General features: G+C 49.7%; 1 protein-coding gene across 1 annotated transcript; it reads left to right on the top strand.

The window, feature by feature from the left end:
• Positions 1-163: 163 nt before the first annotated feature.
• Positions 164-17,938, top strand: LOC122381423 (SWI/SNF complex subunit SMARCC2-like). Its single transcript, XM_043365559.1, has 16 exons — positions 164-319; positions 3,722-3,841; positions 4,147-4,251; positions 6,332-6,500; positions 6,731-6,874; positions 7,172-7,332; positions 7,508-7,629; positions 7,831-7,952; positions 8,298-8,404; positions 13,482-13,672; positions 13,995-14,112; positions 14,423-14,661; positions 15,014-15,137; positions 15,466-15,562; positions 15,885-16,135; positions 16,406-17,938. Exons 1-16 carry the CDS (start codon positions 206-208, stop codon positions 17,165-17,167), a joined length of 2,946 nt encoding a protein of 981 aa, XP_043221494.1. The 5' UTR covers positions 164-205; the 3' UTR covers positions 17,168-17,938.
• Positions 17,939-18,287: the final 349 nt, after the last annotated feature.

Raw genomic sequence — 18,287 nt, 5'->3', positions numbered from 1 at the left:
TCCATCTCTTTTATAATAAAACAATATTAGTATTGAAAATAACGCAATTTTTGAATCTATCATCTGTATTAAATTCAAAAATAGAAAAATTGAACGAATTTCATTGGCCTAAAAATATGACGTCACAAAACCTTTTGAGCAATATCAATAAAGCAAATGGTTTTGAAGCGATAATGAAGTGAGCGCCCGAACTGACGCCGGCAAGATGGCGTACGCACCGAAGAATGACGGCCGTCCGAATGTCAAGTTCTACGAATCTGCCGATATTTTGTCTCTTTTTGAAGGAGTTAAGTCATGGCTGATGAAGAACGCAAAAAAGGTATGTGTATACTCCTTATATTTTGGTGTTTTAACGCCTTAAATGTGCGCCAAGTTTGCCGCATTTTGGGTCCGAGCTATCTCGCCACAATTTTACCCTTTTTACTATTTATTTTGTTATTTATATTTTAATTTACATGATCTCTTGATCAATTTTAGAGCACGGATTAGGTTCACTAGTCTCTTGTTAGTAAATATGATTTAAGGCACCAATAATCCCAGGCTGATAAAGCAGTTGGGCAAACTAGACTTTTGGAATCAAAATATGGAGGCATCAATAATTTGATTCTGGTGGGAGGAGCCATGACCAAATATGGGCATGGAATCAATTTTTTGATTCATTTGGGTACACTTTTGACTTCAAATGAATCGTTACGGTTGAAAAAAGGCCCATGACGGTGAGATTTTTCTTTTAAAAGGTAGAAAATTGTGGTAGGTTTGCAAAAAGTGTTACCTCAAAGCTAAGAAATTGTCCCTTTGGACTTGTGAATGGGAAAAAGACAGAGCCACTGTCCATCACGTAAAACTGTTTTGAGGAAATCACACTGTATGTTATTTTTGTGTCATGAATCACATACTTACCAATCAGTATTTGTGTAAAATGGCAAAATGAAATTTTTAAACCCCTAATTACCATTGTTGTAGTGCTTTTATATTGTTTATATGTTTTTTACGTGTTGCTTCAGTTTTTGTATTCTTGACATTTAAAAATTGTGAATTGTTATCAAATGTAGTGAAGATAAAATACAACAATGCTATAGGTATCAGTTGTGGTGCTGAGGATACCACTAAATGAGAATAATAGCAAGATAAATGTTGTATTCTTGCAAGTCATTGTTGCCTATCTGTTAACATTACCTGTGAATCAAAATAATGATTAGCCAGCTGATGGGGAATCAATATTATGATTATCTGTTTAAAGTGAATCAATTCCTTGATTGCCTTTCACTACCTATAGAATTCAAATTGTTATGATAGGAGCAATATTATTTTGCTTAGGAGATAGTTCAAGCATTTCTGTTCATGATCAGGCATGCTCCTTCTTGAAACACTCTCTTATTTTTATGTGATTGGTAAGTTAGAAATAGTCTGCATTTATGCCCAAAAGGAATCAATTTTTTGATGCCTCCATACTTTGATTCCAAAGGTCTAGTTCGCCCAACTGAAAGTTCATATGGGTCGGTCGGAGGGGTGTTCACGGGCACCGCACACTGCTGCGTGCGGTGTGTGCGGTGCGTCCAGCAGGCGTGGGGGTAGGGGATGGGTAGGCGGCTCTGACGTCACGGCTGCGTGCGGTGGACGGTCCGCTGTGGCCAGTCCCGACCGGCCACAGCGGTCGCTGTGTGCGGTGACGGAATGCTGACGTAGGGACGCAGTGGGCGGAGCTTGGAGGCTGTGTGCGGTCCGACTGCACACAGGGCCCGTGAACAGCCCTCTGAAAAAATGTGATAAATGCAGAATAGTGGAAGTAATCTGTTAACTATACCTTTCATGATTTATAAAGAGAACTAGAATATGGCAGTTATTATTAATTAATGGTTGCTGTGTTTTGGCTAGGATTGTGGCGTAGGCCACTTTTTCTTGCATGTTATAACAATGCTGTGCCTCTTAATTATTTTCAGTCCATCGTGTATGCCCCACACCAGTTGTCTCCAACTGTTAGAGTCTGCACTCGCAATAGCTGAACCCTCCCCTGAATTTTCAAAGGCTGCCGGGATTTGTGCTCTTGTCCCAGCGAAATTTCATCTAACCCTGCCACAATTTGCTAGGTGGAGTATAGGTAGTTATTGACCATTTTAATTATATGTAGGGTTGACTTTGTATCCATTTTGATTGTAATTGTAATTCTGTTTGACATCACCTGAATCTCAAAGCTGACCATTTTTAAACAATCTGCCTCATGTTGTCAAATAAATAATAATTTTCCTTGAAGATTACCTAATGCCCATGTAATATGAATTTGATAATGCAGTGCTGAATGGTAGGATTGCAGATAGTTACCTAATGATCATGATCTGCATTTTCAAGCCATATGCAAGGGCTAGCTTGTTTTTGTGCAGCCTGCAGGCATTCTCAAAGTTTTGTTCTGGTTTTATGTGTCCCTTTTCATTCTTCTATGTGCCACAATTAGTTTTGATCTGTATTATTATTGATTTTTCACTAGATATCAGTCATCTTGCACCAGTGGCAAGATGTTTAGGTAATAACTATTGGGGTATGGTAGGTTTAACTCTATTCCTGGCGGGGGGGGGGGGCCTCAGGAGCCCCCCCCCTGAGGTTTTTTGGTTATTTCTCCCAAACGCGTTGAGCTAGGAAGCTCAAATTTTCTGACTTTTCCTAAAAGGCTTCTACGCAACATGTCTGAAAATTTTGAGTTGATCTGACCTCAGGTCAGGTCAACAGAGGCGGTTTGGTGACCCTACCTCAGAAAAGTTTGCAATCACGCCAGAGCTAGAGTTTTTGACCGATCAATTTTTTCTCTTCAGGCTTTAGTTAGGGTACCAGTATGTGCAATTTGTATATCTCGGAATTTTGATATCGGTGACCTAAGGTCAGGTCAGTTTCGCGACCTCCCCATTATAAGTCAATGGGGGAAAAATCAACTCCCTGTTTTTACCACTAAAACGGGTCGGAATGGCCCCATATACCATACATGACTTCATATACGATCAACCTTCACTACCTTGAGGTCTGTTTTGCTGTTGGGCAGCTGTGAGGTCATGTGACGTCATCAAAGGTCACCAAAGGTTTTTGGCCAATAACTCCGTACAGGAACAAGATACAGACGCGTGGATGGTCTCATTGTGTTCAGCTCGTCAAGACGCATCGAATGATATACATGATGACCTCGAGGTCACGTGACCTGAGGTCAACCTTTGACCTTGACCTTGCGAGGTCAACATATATATCATTCGATGCGGATTGACGAGAGGATCACGATGATGCCCTTAGTTTGTTCCTATCTTGACTAATTCGAAAGTTATTCGAGAAAAACTCTCCATATCTAGCGCCGCCATTTTGACTTTTTCGACCCCTGTGACGTCATCTTTGACCTGACCTGAAAATGACCTTAGTAAAAATTGTAGATCTTGACCGTGCGTATCCGATGCCGTTTACCGTTTGTCGCTATCTTGCTTCGTTCTCGAGATCTCAGGGGGGGGGGCCGAATCAGCCCCCCCCCCCGCCAGTTTCTTGTCCCGGCGGAGCCCGCCAGGAATAGGGTTAATGCTTTATTAGGTCTGTAAGTTTTAATTGGCATGCTATACATGAATTGCCTGTGATAGATAGGTATATCATATGATCTGCAGCACAGAGCAACAGGGACCTTGGTCATAGAGTAACAATATCAATGGTACTTTCAACCTCTAAATCACACTTATTTCTAATGCATTTCCTTTTTCAGCATGTTGCTACAGATCCTCCTACAGCAAAAAGCCTGTCTCAACTGATTGTTCAACTGCTGCAATTTCAAGAGGACAATTTTGGAAAGGATGCTGATAAGCCTGCCAGAACACGACTTCCTGTAAGCTCTCTCGCCATCTAAATGTCATAGTAACATTGTGCTTCTGTGTGTGCTATGCTCTCTGATTTTTAAGTATAATCTAGGGCATATCATATTTATTTAAAATGCTCTAAATGCAGCTTTGTAGTTGATTGTGAAAACGTAACAGAACTCCAGCATTTAGGTACCTATTGTAATTGAGGTGTGCCATTTTTTCATGCATATATTACTTATTTCACTTTATGTCAAAGCCACTTTTAGACCTTGCAGCATATGATCCATGTTAGTTATCAAAGATGTTATTATTGAGACCTGTTTTTTTTCAGATGCGCTGCTTTGTGGACTTTGAGCCTGGAAGTGGCCTCTGCCAAATTCTGGCTGCTGCCTACAAGTTCAAGACAGACCATGCCCTTCGCAGATTTGATTTACAGGTAAAATATGGAGGTATAAATATGGAGTTATACCAACTTTAGCCACCATGATGATATGGTAGATGCATCATATAAAGTTTGATACAAGATGAGTGACAGTAGCAGTTGCAAGGTGTGAACAAGTGTTTGGCCTGTTAATGATAGCATGCGATCACACTGTCTGAGAGTTGAAAATGGATTAATTCTCAAACCATTTTTCTTAGATTAAGGTACTGGAAGTAAGATCTTAGTGCTCGGTCAGTGTTAGTGGCTGATTTCTGATATACATGGGGCATTCCACGATAGATCGTACCAGGCCCGTCACCCTCATCTCTCAGATTTGAATGAAAATTGGTACAAGGGGTAATCATAGGCTCCAAAAACACCTGCCAAAATATCAGACTTCTCAGATGAAAACTTTTTGAGTTACATTGCATAATATTTTCTTAACTTCAGATTGTAAGGGTGAGTTTGATGAGCTATAACTCAAAAACGAGCTAAGCAAGCAACAAACGGTAAACAGCTTTGAATTAACGATGAATCAAAGATAAATACAGTATTTTTAAAATTGGAAAGAAAAGCTTTACATATTGAAAAAAGTCGTAGTATTTTTTAAATTGTCTATAATGGTCCTTGGGACCAAAATTTTTGCCATTTTTATTTCTTCAAAATAAACCTCAGGTCCTTTAAAATCGACATGCAAAAAATTAGAAAGGTGTTCTTTCTATAAGTTCCTCATTTAAATGTATACAAAATGGGTTTCCGGGGGGTCGGTACGACCCCAGCTCGCCGTTTCGCCTCTAATGGAGCTAGAACCTTGCGGAAAAAACGAGCATGTGCGCCGTTACAAGATGCATCGAATGATACCAAATTTTAGGTCTCGGGTTCATTGGTGACCCCTGAGGTCATTTCAAGTGACCCAAAATTACGGGTCCGGTTTTTGATAGATAACTTCGCAACAAATGGTCGCAGAGCCGCGATTTTAGCATCTTTGTGTTTGCCTAGCTCCGGCGCGTCGAATGGTATACTGTTTGTTCTGGTGAAGTCAGCTTAAGTCGCTGACCTCGGGTAAGCACACTGCCGTGTATTTGGCTCCGCGCCCCGACCGGGCGGCCCAGCCGGCAGCCAGCCCCGGGCATCACGTGACCGCCCCGAGTCCGCGGCAAAGCCAACCAGCGCGGCGCTGGACTAACAGCGCCGCTACAGAGATGGTTAACAGTCGGGTCAGGCCACGGAGCTGGGTGAATGAGATCATTTTGCACATCATTCGATTCGCAAGGTGTTCCCGAGTCCATTGGTAGCCTTCCCGTCTCTCTAGCTCAATTTGATCGAGAGTTATTGACGAAAAACTCTTATGACCCTAGTGACGTACGAATGACGTCACGCAAGGTCAACAACGCAAAAGTGAGGCAAAAATGACTTCAATTGAACTTTCAGTAACCAGTGATGTCACTAGGCAGCTTTACCACACCATTGTAGGCTCTCTTCCAAAATCACAATTCGAGACCATTACGGTGACGCAAAATAGGTAAGTACATTTATAGAAAGAACACCTTCCTAATTTTTTGCATACTGCTTAAAAATGATCCAAATATGTTTTTAAGCAAATAAAAATTAAAAAAAAAATTTGGTCCCAAAGGCATAAAAATGCAAATGAAAGGAAACTCGAGGTGTTATATATAAAAAATAGTATATATTTCAAAATTTAAAAATGCATATTATTCTTTGTTTCAATGCAAGTTCAATGCCGTATAGCATTTGGCATTTGGATTATCCGTCTTAGAGTTACAGCCCGCCAAACTTGGGGCTGCAACGCAAGATCCAAAACATGTTATACACTATAACTCAAAAACCACTCGTCTGATAAGCCTGAAATTGTTACAGGAGGATTCAGAGCCCCTGATTACCCCTTAGACCAATTATCGTTAAAATCCGAGAGATGAGGGTGTCAAATTGGAAAAAAAGTGGTACGATCTATCGTGGAATGCCCCACATGAGTAATTACTAACTGAGCAAAGACTGCACTGTATGACTGTGACTTGGTTCGATGTATACCATCCACCTCCCGACACGTCGGTCTGACGGACCCCGCTCGTCCCAGTCGCCCTCCAAGATGGACCGGCACATCGAACTGTTCTCGGCCATCGAGAAGGCGCTGGTGGCCGCCGGCCAGATGGTCGTGCCGTCCGTGTTCATCACCGCTGAGGTGGACAAGGCCGAACGCGACAAGCTCAAGGAGACGGTGCGCTCGCACGGTGGCACCATCGCAGGTGAGCGCAGTGAGGGCCGGTGGTCGAAGCGCGTCATATGGAAAATGTGCGGGGACTGGGGCTGCTTGTCTGTGATAGCTGCTGCAAGGCCAGGACTCAGAACGCTTGAAAAAATGCATCAATACCTGAATAATATTTGTGGTTGAGTGACTGCAGTATACCACCCTGACGCGAGACGTTTGATGGTTTTTTTTTCGTGGAAGACTGACTTACGATCTTTTCATTTCCAGAGTCGCGCGACAAGGCCACACACGTGGTGTTCCCGACTCAGGACCCCCTGGAAGAGGAGTACGCCCGTCCGCTGTTCCGGCGGGACAAGTACACCATGCTGCACTGGTACTACTTCCCCGACTCGTACGACACGTGGGTTACAGGTGAGCAAGTCAGCACACTGCAGAATCGATCGTCGGCCGCTGCGCGGGGTGCAGGTTGGAGACAGCCATCTGATGACATTAGAACCCTTATGCGTCGTAATCCGGTACTTAATTGTCGGGAATGTCACGCATTCGACCATAGCTTCCCGATCTTTTTTTTTTTGACGGCGGCGAATATCGGACGAGATCTAGCTATGATGGTTTTCGGGGCTATAGTTTGCCGCTCGTTAAGCGAGGCCAATTTAGTGTCTCTGCCATATTGTTCATGACGTGACTCTGCCATGCCCGTGACGCCAGGTCTGGACCTGGACGACAGTGTGCCGGAGACGCCCGAGTTTGACGCCGAGAAGCAGTGGCGTGTGACGCTCAACTGGGTGCAGGACCTGGACGAGTACAACGAGTGGATGAACGAGGAGGACTACGAGGTCGACGAGGCCGGCAAAAAGAGCAAACACGAGGTAGGCGAGCGATGTCAGCACTAGATTTTGGGTCGGTATTTGGTTAATTGTCGGTTGGGTGAAGTGTCATGGAGGGTATTCTGTTGTGCTTGCGTAAGTTGCACTTTTGGGTAGTTTATGCTGGTAAAGTACTACGCCACTGTTCCCGTGGTCTGACGGTTTCCCTGCCTACCAGCTTTGTCTCTCCGTGGATGACCTCGACGCCATGGCCGCTGGAGAGTCGGAAAAGTCCAAAAAGGGCTCCAAGAAGCGCAAACGGTCACCCTCGCCCGCCGCCTCGAAATCAAAGGGCAAACGGTGAGTGCGTATGATTGTGGTGTTCCCGTTCAGGGCGGGCTGAAGCAAGTGTATCGTCGTTGACATGCGAGAATCTTATTTTTATGCTAATCACGAATTGGTCCTTAACTAAACTAAAAGCCAAGTTACGAAAATAAAATGGAAAAAATACGAATTGGGCTAAAGCATGACACTAGTGATTGATGGCGACGTTCCCGACAGGACGCCGGGTCCGAAGCCGAAGAACAAAAAGTCCAAGACTGAGGAGGAGGAGGACCTGACCAAGGACATGGAGGACCCGCCAGCCGACACCAACCTCACAGAGGTGGTGCTCCCCAAAGGATGTGAGTCGCCAGATTTACTGGGACGGCGGACGGGGTGGAAGAGGCGGATGGCATAAATGGCCGGTAACAAAACTTTTTTCTCAAAACTGTGGAATATTTCCGGCATTTTTTATGCTTTCTTGTGCTTTGCAAACGATTAAACAACCGTTGCTCTTGCATTGGGAATGCTGTGTTCATAGTAATATAAGGGGAATTACGGATTGGGGTGCTTTAAGCGGTGGGCGCCGCCTAATTTACATCAGCGCCAGCTTGCCTCGAAATTTACGTTGTAAATTATTAGGCGTGATTGTGCTATCGTCGAACTATCACTGAGTCATTCGTGTCTTTCTGTGTGTGTGGGTACAGCGAGCCGTAAGGACGCCGACAACCAGCCGGTGAAGGGCGGCACGGTGGTCGATCTGGACGAGGAGGCCAACCAGGAGGACCCCAGCAAGTCCGCAGAGGAGAAAAAGGTGAGCAAAGTGACCCTCCACGCGCCGCTATGACCTGACTGAATGGGCGACAGCCGGTTCGTGTTCCTGTGTTGGGCAGACATATGGACTGCTCTGCATAGTGTTTTGGTTTTGTAAATTGTATTAGCACTGCCGTACAAAGGAAGAAAGCCGTAAGCGCCACTTTTACCGAAAATGAGTTATTGGTATCATTGGAATCGTCATGTTATTCTGCATCTAACCATATACATTACACAGATATTAAATGATTTTATACCAAGTTATACAAGAATAAAATATTTCAAAATAACCTTATGTCACATAAAGCATTTTATAATACTGGCAAATAAACGTATCTTTGACAAAAAAACGTATGATCAACGAAAAAATCGGCTAAAACTCGGAGTAACCATGGATAAAAGACGCAAGTGCTCAGTTACGTTTATTTGCCACCATACATTGTCAACATGGTACAACGGAAAATAAACTTACAGATGGATATACGTTTATTTGCCTTGGTAGAAACCGAAAAAATGCACTTACGTTTATCTTCCATTCTGGAAAGGATTGTCCGACAATTTCGGCCAGCCGTATGTGGGCGTATACGTTTATTTTCCTGGTCACCCTGCCGAATTTCTAATGGCAAAAAGACGTACGATGGACTTACGGTTTTTATCCATTGTCAGTATAACCCGTCCCCAAGCAAAATGGCAAGCTCGATGGACATACGTTTATTTGTACTGACTCACAGTCTGCCCTGGCTGCACTGAGAGAGGGGCCTTCGGCCCAGAGGACGGCCAAGGGGGCGGAGATATGGAGCCGCCTGCTGGAAATCGCTGCACCGGACCGCCACGTGACGCTGCAGTGGGTCCCCTCCCATTGTGGGATCCCAAGCAACGAGGCGGTGGACGTGCTGGCGGGAGAGGCGGCGGCGCTGGAACAAGAAATCGCCTCCATCGACGTCAACACCATCTACAAGGCTGCGGTCCGTCTAGCAGGGTTGTGCTTGACTCATGAGTCGAGTCAGAAATTTGACTCAACTCTGACTCAAATGAGTCAGATTTGAGTCGAGTCGGATAAAATGTTGAACTGTTGAGTTGAGTCAGAGTTGAGTCGGACAAAAATATTAAGGCGTTGAGTTGAGTCAGAGTTGAGTCAGTAAAATAACTTTTGACATTGAGATGAGTCAAACATTTTGGAACATGAGTCAGCTGACTCAACTTTCCAGAAACTGTAATATATAAGCTTTTCATTCCCCCCCCCCCCCCCGCTTAACAGCTTAGCCCTGGCTCTGCTGCATGATTTTTTTCACCCCCCCCCCCGCTCAACAAATTTTTTATCTGAGTCAATTTTGAGTCAAGTAACTTGACTCAACAAAATTTGAGTCAAGTTTGAGTCGACTCATATTTTCATCGAGCCGCTTGAGTCATGAGTCGAGTCAAGGGAAAAAAATCAGCTCCTTGTTTGAGTCAGAGTTGAGTCAGGGCTTTCTGAAGTTGAATGATGAGTCGATTCGGCAATTTTTTTTTTTTAGTCGAGCACAACCCTGCCGTCTAGCCAGGGACCGGGCGCCAGGGACAGACCGTCATACCCGGACCCGACACGCAGAGCGGCGACCGGCTGGTACCGTGAGCTGATGGGTACGAGATACCTGCCCCCAATCTCCAACCTGGATCGGCGATCAGCCATCGATGTCCACCAGATCCGGACTGGCCGCTGGAGTGGATCGACCCAGTTCCTGCACTCCATCGGCCGGAGCCCCTCAGCCGCCTGTGCCCAATGCCGGGACCTGCTATGCGAGGCCGCCCGGTGCCCGCTGTGCGGCGAAGAGGCGGACACCCCCCGGCACATCCTGCTCACGTGCCCGGGCCTGATGGGTGTTCGCCTCAGAACCCCGGCCGTAAGGAACATCTTACCAACACCCGACGAGGTCTGGCGCAGTGACGTGGTGGCGGCCCTGGTGGCCGCCTTCAGGGCCCTCCAGAGCCGATGAGGCTACGCCGCGGGGCCACCCGCAGCCGGAGGGAAAATCAACAACAATCAACAACAACAGGAGTGTATGCCTCCTGTCGGCACACGGTGCACCGGCCCGCCGCGCAATCGGTGTCGGGGCACTGGCAGCACTCCACGGTAGAGTTCCATACGATCCAGTGCAGACTCTGGCGGGGCCCCGACCAGTAGCTCGCACAGAGCTGATGAACGTCTTCGGCTAAAGAGCGGTCCTCCTCCGCCATCGGCGCGGCGGTGGCAATCGGTCCCGGGTACCAGCCGTCCGGCCAGGCGGCGACGGCGTGGTCGCATGCTATTCTGATAACCGCGCGGTGGGCGGTGCCGACATCCACCTGGACCGCTGCTTGGGGAGCGTCGCCGCCTCCTTGGCGACCTGGTCGGCGCGCTGATTCCCGTCGATGCTGCAGCGGGACGGCACCCACTGCAGGTGGATGTGATGGGGCGGGACGACCAGTGCTGCCAAACCCATCCATACGACGGTACCCAGCGGGGACTTTTGGGTCATCCCCCAACCCCCTCCCGGAGGGCCGCGAGTGCTGCCTGGGAGTCCGTACAAAAAAAAAAAAAAACTGTTGGAAGATTCGCATGCTGCGTATGGTCTCGCTCGCATGTGGTCCAGGGCTGAGCGGAGCGCGGCCAGCTCCGTCCTGAAGCTGGAGAAGACATGGCCGGCCGGGGAGCTCAGCTGTTGTTGTTTGTCTCTCTGCGGCCCAAAGAGGGGTAGCCAATCGGCTCTGAAGGGAGACGAAGGCGGCCCCCCAAAGCCGCCACCACGTCGGCGCTACGCAGCTCCTCGGTCGTCGGGTGGTTTGTTCCCAGCACGCAAAACCGCAGGTCATGAGGGTGATGACTGATGCACCTCAGTAGCACGTGCGCCAGGGTGTCCGCCTCTTCAAGACAGATGCTGCATCTGGCCGCGGTGCATCTTTCATCTTCGCACCTGGCGCAGGCGGTAGTGGGACTTTTGACGATTTTGGGTAAACACTGTTGGGACCTGGTTCAGTGCCCGGCGCGGAGCTGGTGGACGTCGACGGGAGCGCGGCTCGTCAGTCGTCCGGCCAGTCCACGAACACTCCAGCTCCTCCGCAGTGGACTCCAGCGTCCGCCGAACCGTCCGTCCACACCCAGGTGGCTCGTTGGAGAAGAAAGATCAAAAGTCGCCGCGCCGCCCGGCGCAGATCATCGGCCGAGGCTCCCAGTCGCAGAATCTCGATGTCCAGGCCGAATGTAACGTGGGGACAGGCAGTCACCTCCCACGGCGGTGAGCGGGTTGGCTGCAGGGTGACTGAACGGTGGGACGATCCCAGCGGCCCGTCACGCATCGCACACGGCCTCGCACCAGTCCGTCACGAATTTCAGCCGGTGTCGCCCCTCCGCCTCCGCGGCTGACCTGAGCGGGTCATTTCGATGAGCACGTATGCCTTGGCGAGGAGCTTGGCCTCTAAAACAGCCCGGCGGGCGGCCACCGGCATCAGCCCGGTTTCCGTCATCACAACGTGAACCGGGGTGGACAGGGGGCAGCCGGTTATGGTACGGACCACCGCCTACCCTGCAACGATGCTTCGATACACAACGGGGTGGAGCAGTCAAGTACGCAGTCAGCCACTCCTAAGGACAGGCGAGGAGGTGGAACTCACACAATTAAGTGTGACTGTGACACGATAGCGTCCCGTCAGCATGTCGTATCCGCCGGCGGCACCGTATTACAGGTACAGGTCTCGCGGGTTTTAACGGTAGGTTTTGCAGTTTGCACCTAGAAAATTTAGTGTACTTCAGGCTATATATTCGTCGCCTATAAGTGTTGAAGATGCGATCGACTTGTTGGTTCACAAGCCGGCCATGATCGTGAAATAGCTTCATCGTAGTTCGATTAGTTTCTGAGATATAACCGGAAATGTAAAAGTGCAAACCTACCGCTTAATTTCGCGAGAGCCGTACCTTCGAGCACTAAAGAGAAGGCAATCTCCTCCGGATCTTTACCAGTATGCTGCACAAGAAAATCGACGAGCCATGCAAGAATCTGCTGGGGCTGATCTCCCGCCACAGACTTCTTGCTTGCTCTGCAGAACAGAGCCAAGACAACAGTGCGGTACATCCTGAGCTAGAAGGAAAGCGACGCTTCTGTTTTGACCAAGGCTGAGCGGTCGAGATTTTCGGTAACTCGACTCCGGCTCCCAAAATCGACTCCAACTCCGACTTCGTAAAGAACTGTAGACTCCGACCAACTCCTACTCAAACTCCGATCCCGACTCCGCATCCCTGCGTGTCGCTGTCCAGGCAATGAATTATGCAGAGTCGAAGTCGCGACTCCGACTCCGGCTTCCAAAGTTGCTCCGATCCCGACTCCAACTCCTGTCAGAATTGTTGACTTCGACTGACCCCGACTCTGACTCCGTTTTTACACTCATTTGCCGCATTATTTTACGCAGTTGCCCCGGATTCATGTGTAGGTACTTAATACGCTTTTCATTCATTCATTCTTTCCTTTTCATTCATTTCATTCATTTTCTGGTACGACATACGGCTATTTTATTGTCACTTTATCTCGAATTCGGCTGAAATGACAAAGGGCAGAAAGGCGTATCGTGCACTTACGCTTTTTGGCCGGTCATTGAGTAGGAAGACGGAGGTTAGTATCAAAAACAAAAAGACGTAAGTCACATCATACGTCTTTTTGCCACTTTTTCTCGGCCCATGGTGACCAAGGTAAATAAGCGTATCCGCCATCCGTGAGATTCAGGCTTGACATACGTTTATTTGACTTGACAGATGCACCTAACTGTTGACTTGTTGACTAAGGAAAAAAGCATTTATTGAAATATAGCAAAAAGTATTCAATTTTGAGGGAAATAAAGCATATCAGTAGGTTGCTGCTAAAGAAAGCATCATTTCTATACCTAATTTTACAATAAACATCCACTCTGTAAGAGTGTATTAAATGAAAACCGAAAAAGTGCTCTCCTGTAAAATTTGGTAAATGGCGCTTACGGTTTTCTTCCTTTGGACGGCAGAGCATTGGATTGGTGTCTGGAGCGTTGAAAGTTAAATTAGCGTATTTGTTGATGTTGATATATGTGTGTCCTATCAGGATGAGATGGAGGATAACGCCACTGAGCAGACGCACAACATCATCGTGCCGAGCTACTCGGCTTGGTTCGACTACAACGCCATTCATGGCATCGAAAAGCGCGCACTACCAGAGTTCTTCAACGACAAGAACAAGAGCAAGACGCCCGAGACCTACATCGCCTACCGCAACTTCATGATCGACACATACAGGTAAGAGTCACTCATGGTCGAAAAAATGACTGATTTGCGCAAAATGACCTTGTAGTCGGCGCGCCCTTAAGCCCCAATAAACAACAAAAAATGACTCACTGGTTGGGGTCGGGTGGAAACTGAGCATCCAGGGATGCATGTCGAAATCATACTATTTTTATTATCATGCACATTGCACATTGTTCGTAGCTGGCTGAATGAATGAAATGGCTTATTAATTGTTAAATTATTGATCACCTCAAACCGCTTGTAGGTGGTGCGAGGCCATGGTCCGTATGTCTCTTTGCCGGTTGTGACCCGAATTTGACCTTTTTCGCCGCAGGCTGAACCCCACCGAGTACATGACGAGTACGGCGGCGCGGCGGAACCTGGCAGGAGACGTGTGTGCCATCATGAGGGTGCACGCTTTCCTCGAGCAGTGGGGACTGATCAACTACCAGGTAGGCGTTCGAATTCTCTCATTCAAGACTGAATGGGTTGGTAGGTAGCGTCATAGTGAGATGGCGACCGGTTAGTGATTGTCGGGAATCACTTTCTGTAGCTACAGCTGCGGCCTGTCTCACATGTCCATGGTTGGTTTAGTGAGCCGCCATGTTGTTCCTCCCGCCCATGAGTGGCTTCATTTCTCATGCTCACTGCGACTCATTCGTCGTACCGTTTTCACCTGGTTTCACCATCCCCCGGCTCCACTCGTACCAAGTCCATCTTTGCGGTGCCTCAAGCCTCCGTCTGACCTGTCTATCCCCTCAGGTGGACAGCGACAGCCGTCCGACGTCGATGGGCCCGCCGCCCACCTCGCACTTCCACGTGCTGTCCGACACACCGACAGGGCTGCAGCCCATCAACCCGCCCCGCACCGGCCAGCCGTCCGCCGCCAAACAGCTCTGCGACTTCGACAAGAAGGCGGAGGGCGGTGACACGGCCGGCGCCGGGGCCGCCGGAGCGGATAAGAAGGATATCACGGACAACTTCGGACTCAAGCTAGACCAGTGAGTAGCATTGATGAAGGTGTGATTAGGTTGGTTGGTAGGTTGGCGGAATGCTGGGTCAGGCGGGACACCAAGTGACGGTGTCCTAGCAGCTGAGCATAGTGCTAAAACGGGCGATGCTTATATGCCGGTCGATTAGCACTCAAGACTACATTATCGATGGCTTACCACACCGAAAGGTTTTGAACCATGTCTATTCGTATGTGTACTCGTACAGTTTCCTTCTCTGTTTTAAACTTTTCACCCAAATTATGTTTTGCATTGAGATCACCTCTGTTTCTCTCTGAAGCCTTTCACTACGATCCCGTTTCCTTTATCATGCCACTAACCCCCCGTCCGCGCCATCCGCCAGGTACGCCAAGAAGTCGGGTCTGATGCGGAATAAGCAGGCGGCGAACCTGTCTCGCGACTGGACGGAGCAGGAGACGCTGCTGCTGCTCGAGGCGCTGGAACTCTACAAAGACGACTGGAACAAGGTAGGGCTACGTTTGGGCTGGGGAAGGGTGAGCCATGGGAAGAGAGTTTTGGGACGGGATGACCTTACCTTGGGCGGGAAAAGAGCGTGGTTACGTTTTATTTGACACTTTATCCTCAGCAGTTTATTGTATTCTGACGGCATGGAAAGCCGCTTGCTTATCTGTACCTACTTTTCACTTTCTATGCTTATTCGTTATACCGGGTGTGGGCAGCATTATCGTTTTTAAAACAAGCAACGTCTCTGGTGTTACTGCCTAAATGGCATATGATTTATATCTCCGGTGCGACTGAACTCTGATGACTGATACGACTGACGTCTGTCGGCAGGTGTGCGAGCACGTGGGCACGCGCACCCAGGACGAGTGTATCCTGTACTTCCTGCGGCTACCCATCGAGGACCCGTACCTCGAGGATCCCGCCTGGGGTGAGTGGGCCGGCCGGCATTGTCCCGCGTCGTCGGACGGTGCCGAGGCCGAATGTTTCAGTGTCAGACCAGCCAGGAAGCCAATATCAGCTCGGATTGAGCAAACAGAGATGGCTGATACATATATTCTCCTGTCAAGAATATTATCGCTTAGCACTCTCGACTGTCGTAACGCTTCTAGTTAATACTCTCATGTGCTACTTGTCTGTGCATTATCGTTTTGCTTAGGTGACTTAGGTGACCCCATGACTTAGGTGCTGTTGGATCAGCCGATGGATGACCCATCCCCAGCTTTGACCGTCCCTCCCCGCCCGTCCATCAGGAGAGGGCGCCATCGGGCCTCTGGCTTACCAGCCGATCCCGTTCAGCAAGGCCGGCAACCCGATAATGTCGACGGTGGCCTTCCTGGCGAGCACGGTGGACCCGCGCGTGGCCGCGTCAGCCGCCAAGGCCGCCATGGAGGAGTTCGCGCGCATCAAGGAGGAGGTGCCCTCGGCGCTGCTCGACCAGCACGTCAAGAACGTGGCGCGCGCCGTGGCAGAGGGCAAGGAGCCCCAGTCGGCGCTGGAAAAGGTATGTGGCAACGACGGTTTACGGGCCTTGTCGAGTAATTTAACAGGCTGACAGTGGAGGTTTTCCATATGTAATTTATTCGTGGCAGTTGTAATGAACACGCTGAAATAATGAACGTGCTTTTTTATCACAAAATTAATTTACGCTGACATTTAACACTGAATCATTCACAGTCATTGATTTGACTCGCATACTCATTGTTGATTCACTAACTATGTGGCGAGTTTAGTCTTTCACGATGATTATTTGCCATTGGCTTGTGGCCCGCAGAGCGGCATTGCCGGTACGGTACCTGAGAAGGAGGAAGAAGGCGAGAAAGAGGACGAGAAGAAGAAGCGGAAAGAGAAGGAGGACGAGTCTGCTGCCGGCGGTGAGAGCGGTGACAAGGCGGAGGACCCCGCCGCCGCGGCTGGGGAGAAGGCCGCCGCCGAGACCAAGGAGGAGGGGAACGGAGCGGCTGCTGAGAAGGAGGCGGGCGCGGGCGGCGACCAGCCGGCTCCGGCGGCGGCCGCGGCCGGCGGAGAGGTGAAGGAGGAGCCCGCCGAGCCGCCAACTCCCGAGGAGGTGGCGCGCGTGGAGACGGAGCGCGACCGGCTGGTGAAGGACGCCAGTCTGCAGACGGCCGCCTCCGCCGCGCTCAGCGCCGCCGCCATCAAGGCCAAGCACCTGGCGGCCGTCGAGGAGCGCAAGATCAAGTCGCTGGTGGCACAGCTGGTCGAGACCCAGATGAAGAAGCTGGAGATCAAGCTGCGCCACTTCGAGGAGCTGGAGACGACGATGGACAAGGAGCGCGAGACGCTCGAGTACCAGCGGCAGCAGCTGCTGCAGGAGCGCCAGCAGTTCCACATGGAGCAGCTGCGCGCCGCAGAGTTCCGCGCGCGCCAGCAGGCGCAGGCGGTGCTGGCGCAGGGCGGCGCGCCGCCGGCCGTGGCCGCCGTCGGCTCGTCCCCGGTGCCGTCGCCGAGCACGGGCGCCTCGCCGCAGCCGCCGGCGCAGGCCTCCCCGGCGCCGGTCTCGCCGGCCGTGCAGTAGGCGGCGCGCGCGGCGCCGGCCGTCCGCGCGCCGCCGCCGCTGCCCCGGCACTCTGTGGCGCTCAGCCTGCTCCGGGCGCCCAGCGGCGGCGGCGGCGGACCGGCGCCGTGGGGCGCGGCCGCGCGGCCCCGTCCTCGGCTGCCGTCCTGCGATGACGGCTCGGAGCACGCGCTGCCGTCGTCCACCACGGACCTGTAGTGAGCGCCGGACGGCCGCGCGGGCCCACCGCCCACCTGCCGAGCCGTCCAGACACCGGCGTCCGGAAAATGGCACTCATCGTATGTGTATCCGGCGATCACCGAGCAAAACAACGCCTAATCAAGGACCCAAAAACTTTAAGAACGCCTGAGGGCTGAGAGTGTGGGCAAATTTGCGATTGGTGGTCATATTTCTCTGCGTTCAACTCTGTCTGGGGGTGTCATCGCAGACTTCATCACGTCTTGTCACGGCTGCCCGTCTGGGACTGCCGTGACGTCATCTATTGGAATGGGTGTGTCGCCTGCGCGGTTGTGTGCTTTTGTGCGAGATCGAATTTCCACAGGGGGATGATAAGAATTAGTACCTAGTGAATGATGTGTAACTGTGGCATATGTGTAGATGAGTAGATCTGCCGGGTTGGAGGTCCTGGCATTTTCCATGGTCTCAGTTTTTTTTCGCGGCCTCGTCAACTTGAGTCCATTGCCTGCTTTTCACCGACTCATGTACAACTCCTCCGACACTTGTGTTTAACAATATGTCTCGTATGCCGCATTGAATATAAAATGATGTTGACGATGTTTTTTTTTTCAAAATAATTTTATTGCCTGTCCCTGAGTAGGTATAAGGCTAGGTGTTGTTTGTGAGGTTCAAACCGTAATTTAAAGAATATGCTTTGTCTGAAATCAAAGCTGGCCGCATTGTCGGGGATTTAGCCGAAATTTGCCGTGCCCGCCTATTGCATAACGTTTCAGAAACTTTGTTTCGTACAGTGCCCGACGCGTACCTACCTACAACACATATTGTCATTTGAATCCGTATTTCAAGGATTGAGATAGCTCTGCTTTTTGTTTTGCAGTCAATGACCTGTTGCAATTTAATTTACAACCTTGACATATTGATATAGCTGAGCACTTCGTATCGG

Source organism: Amphibalanus amphitrite, unplaced genomic scaffold, assembly GCF_019059575.1.
Source record: "Amphibalanus amphitrite isolate SeventyFive unplaced genomic scaffold, NRLGWU_Aamphi_draft 000120F_arrow, whole genome shotgun sequence".
Taxonomy (NCBI): domain Eukaryota; kingdom Metazoa; phylum Arthropoda; class Thecostraca; order Balanomorpha; family Balanidae; genus Amphibalanus; species Amphibalanus amphitrite.
Note: the sequence above shows the minus strand (reverse complement) of the source record. Positions and strands in the feature narration are given on the sequence as shown.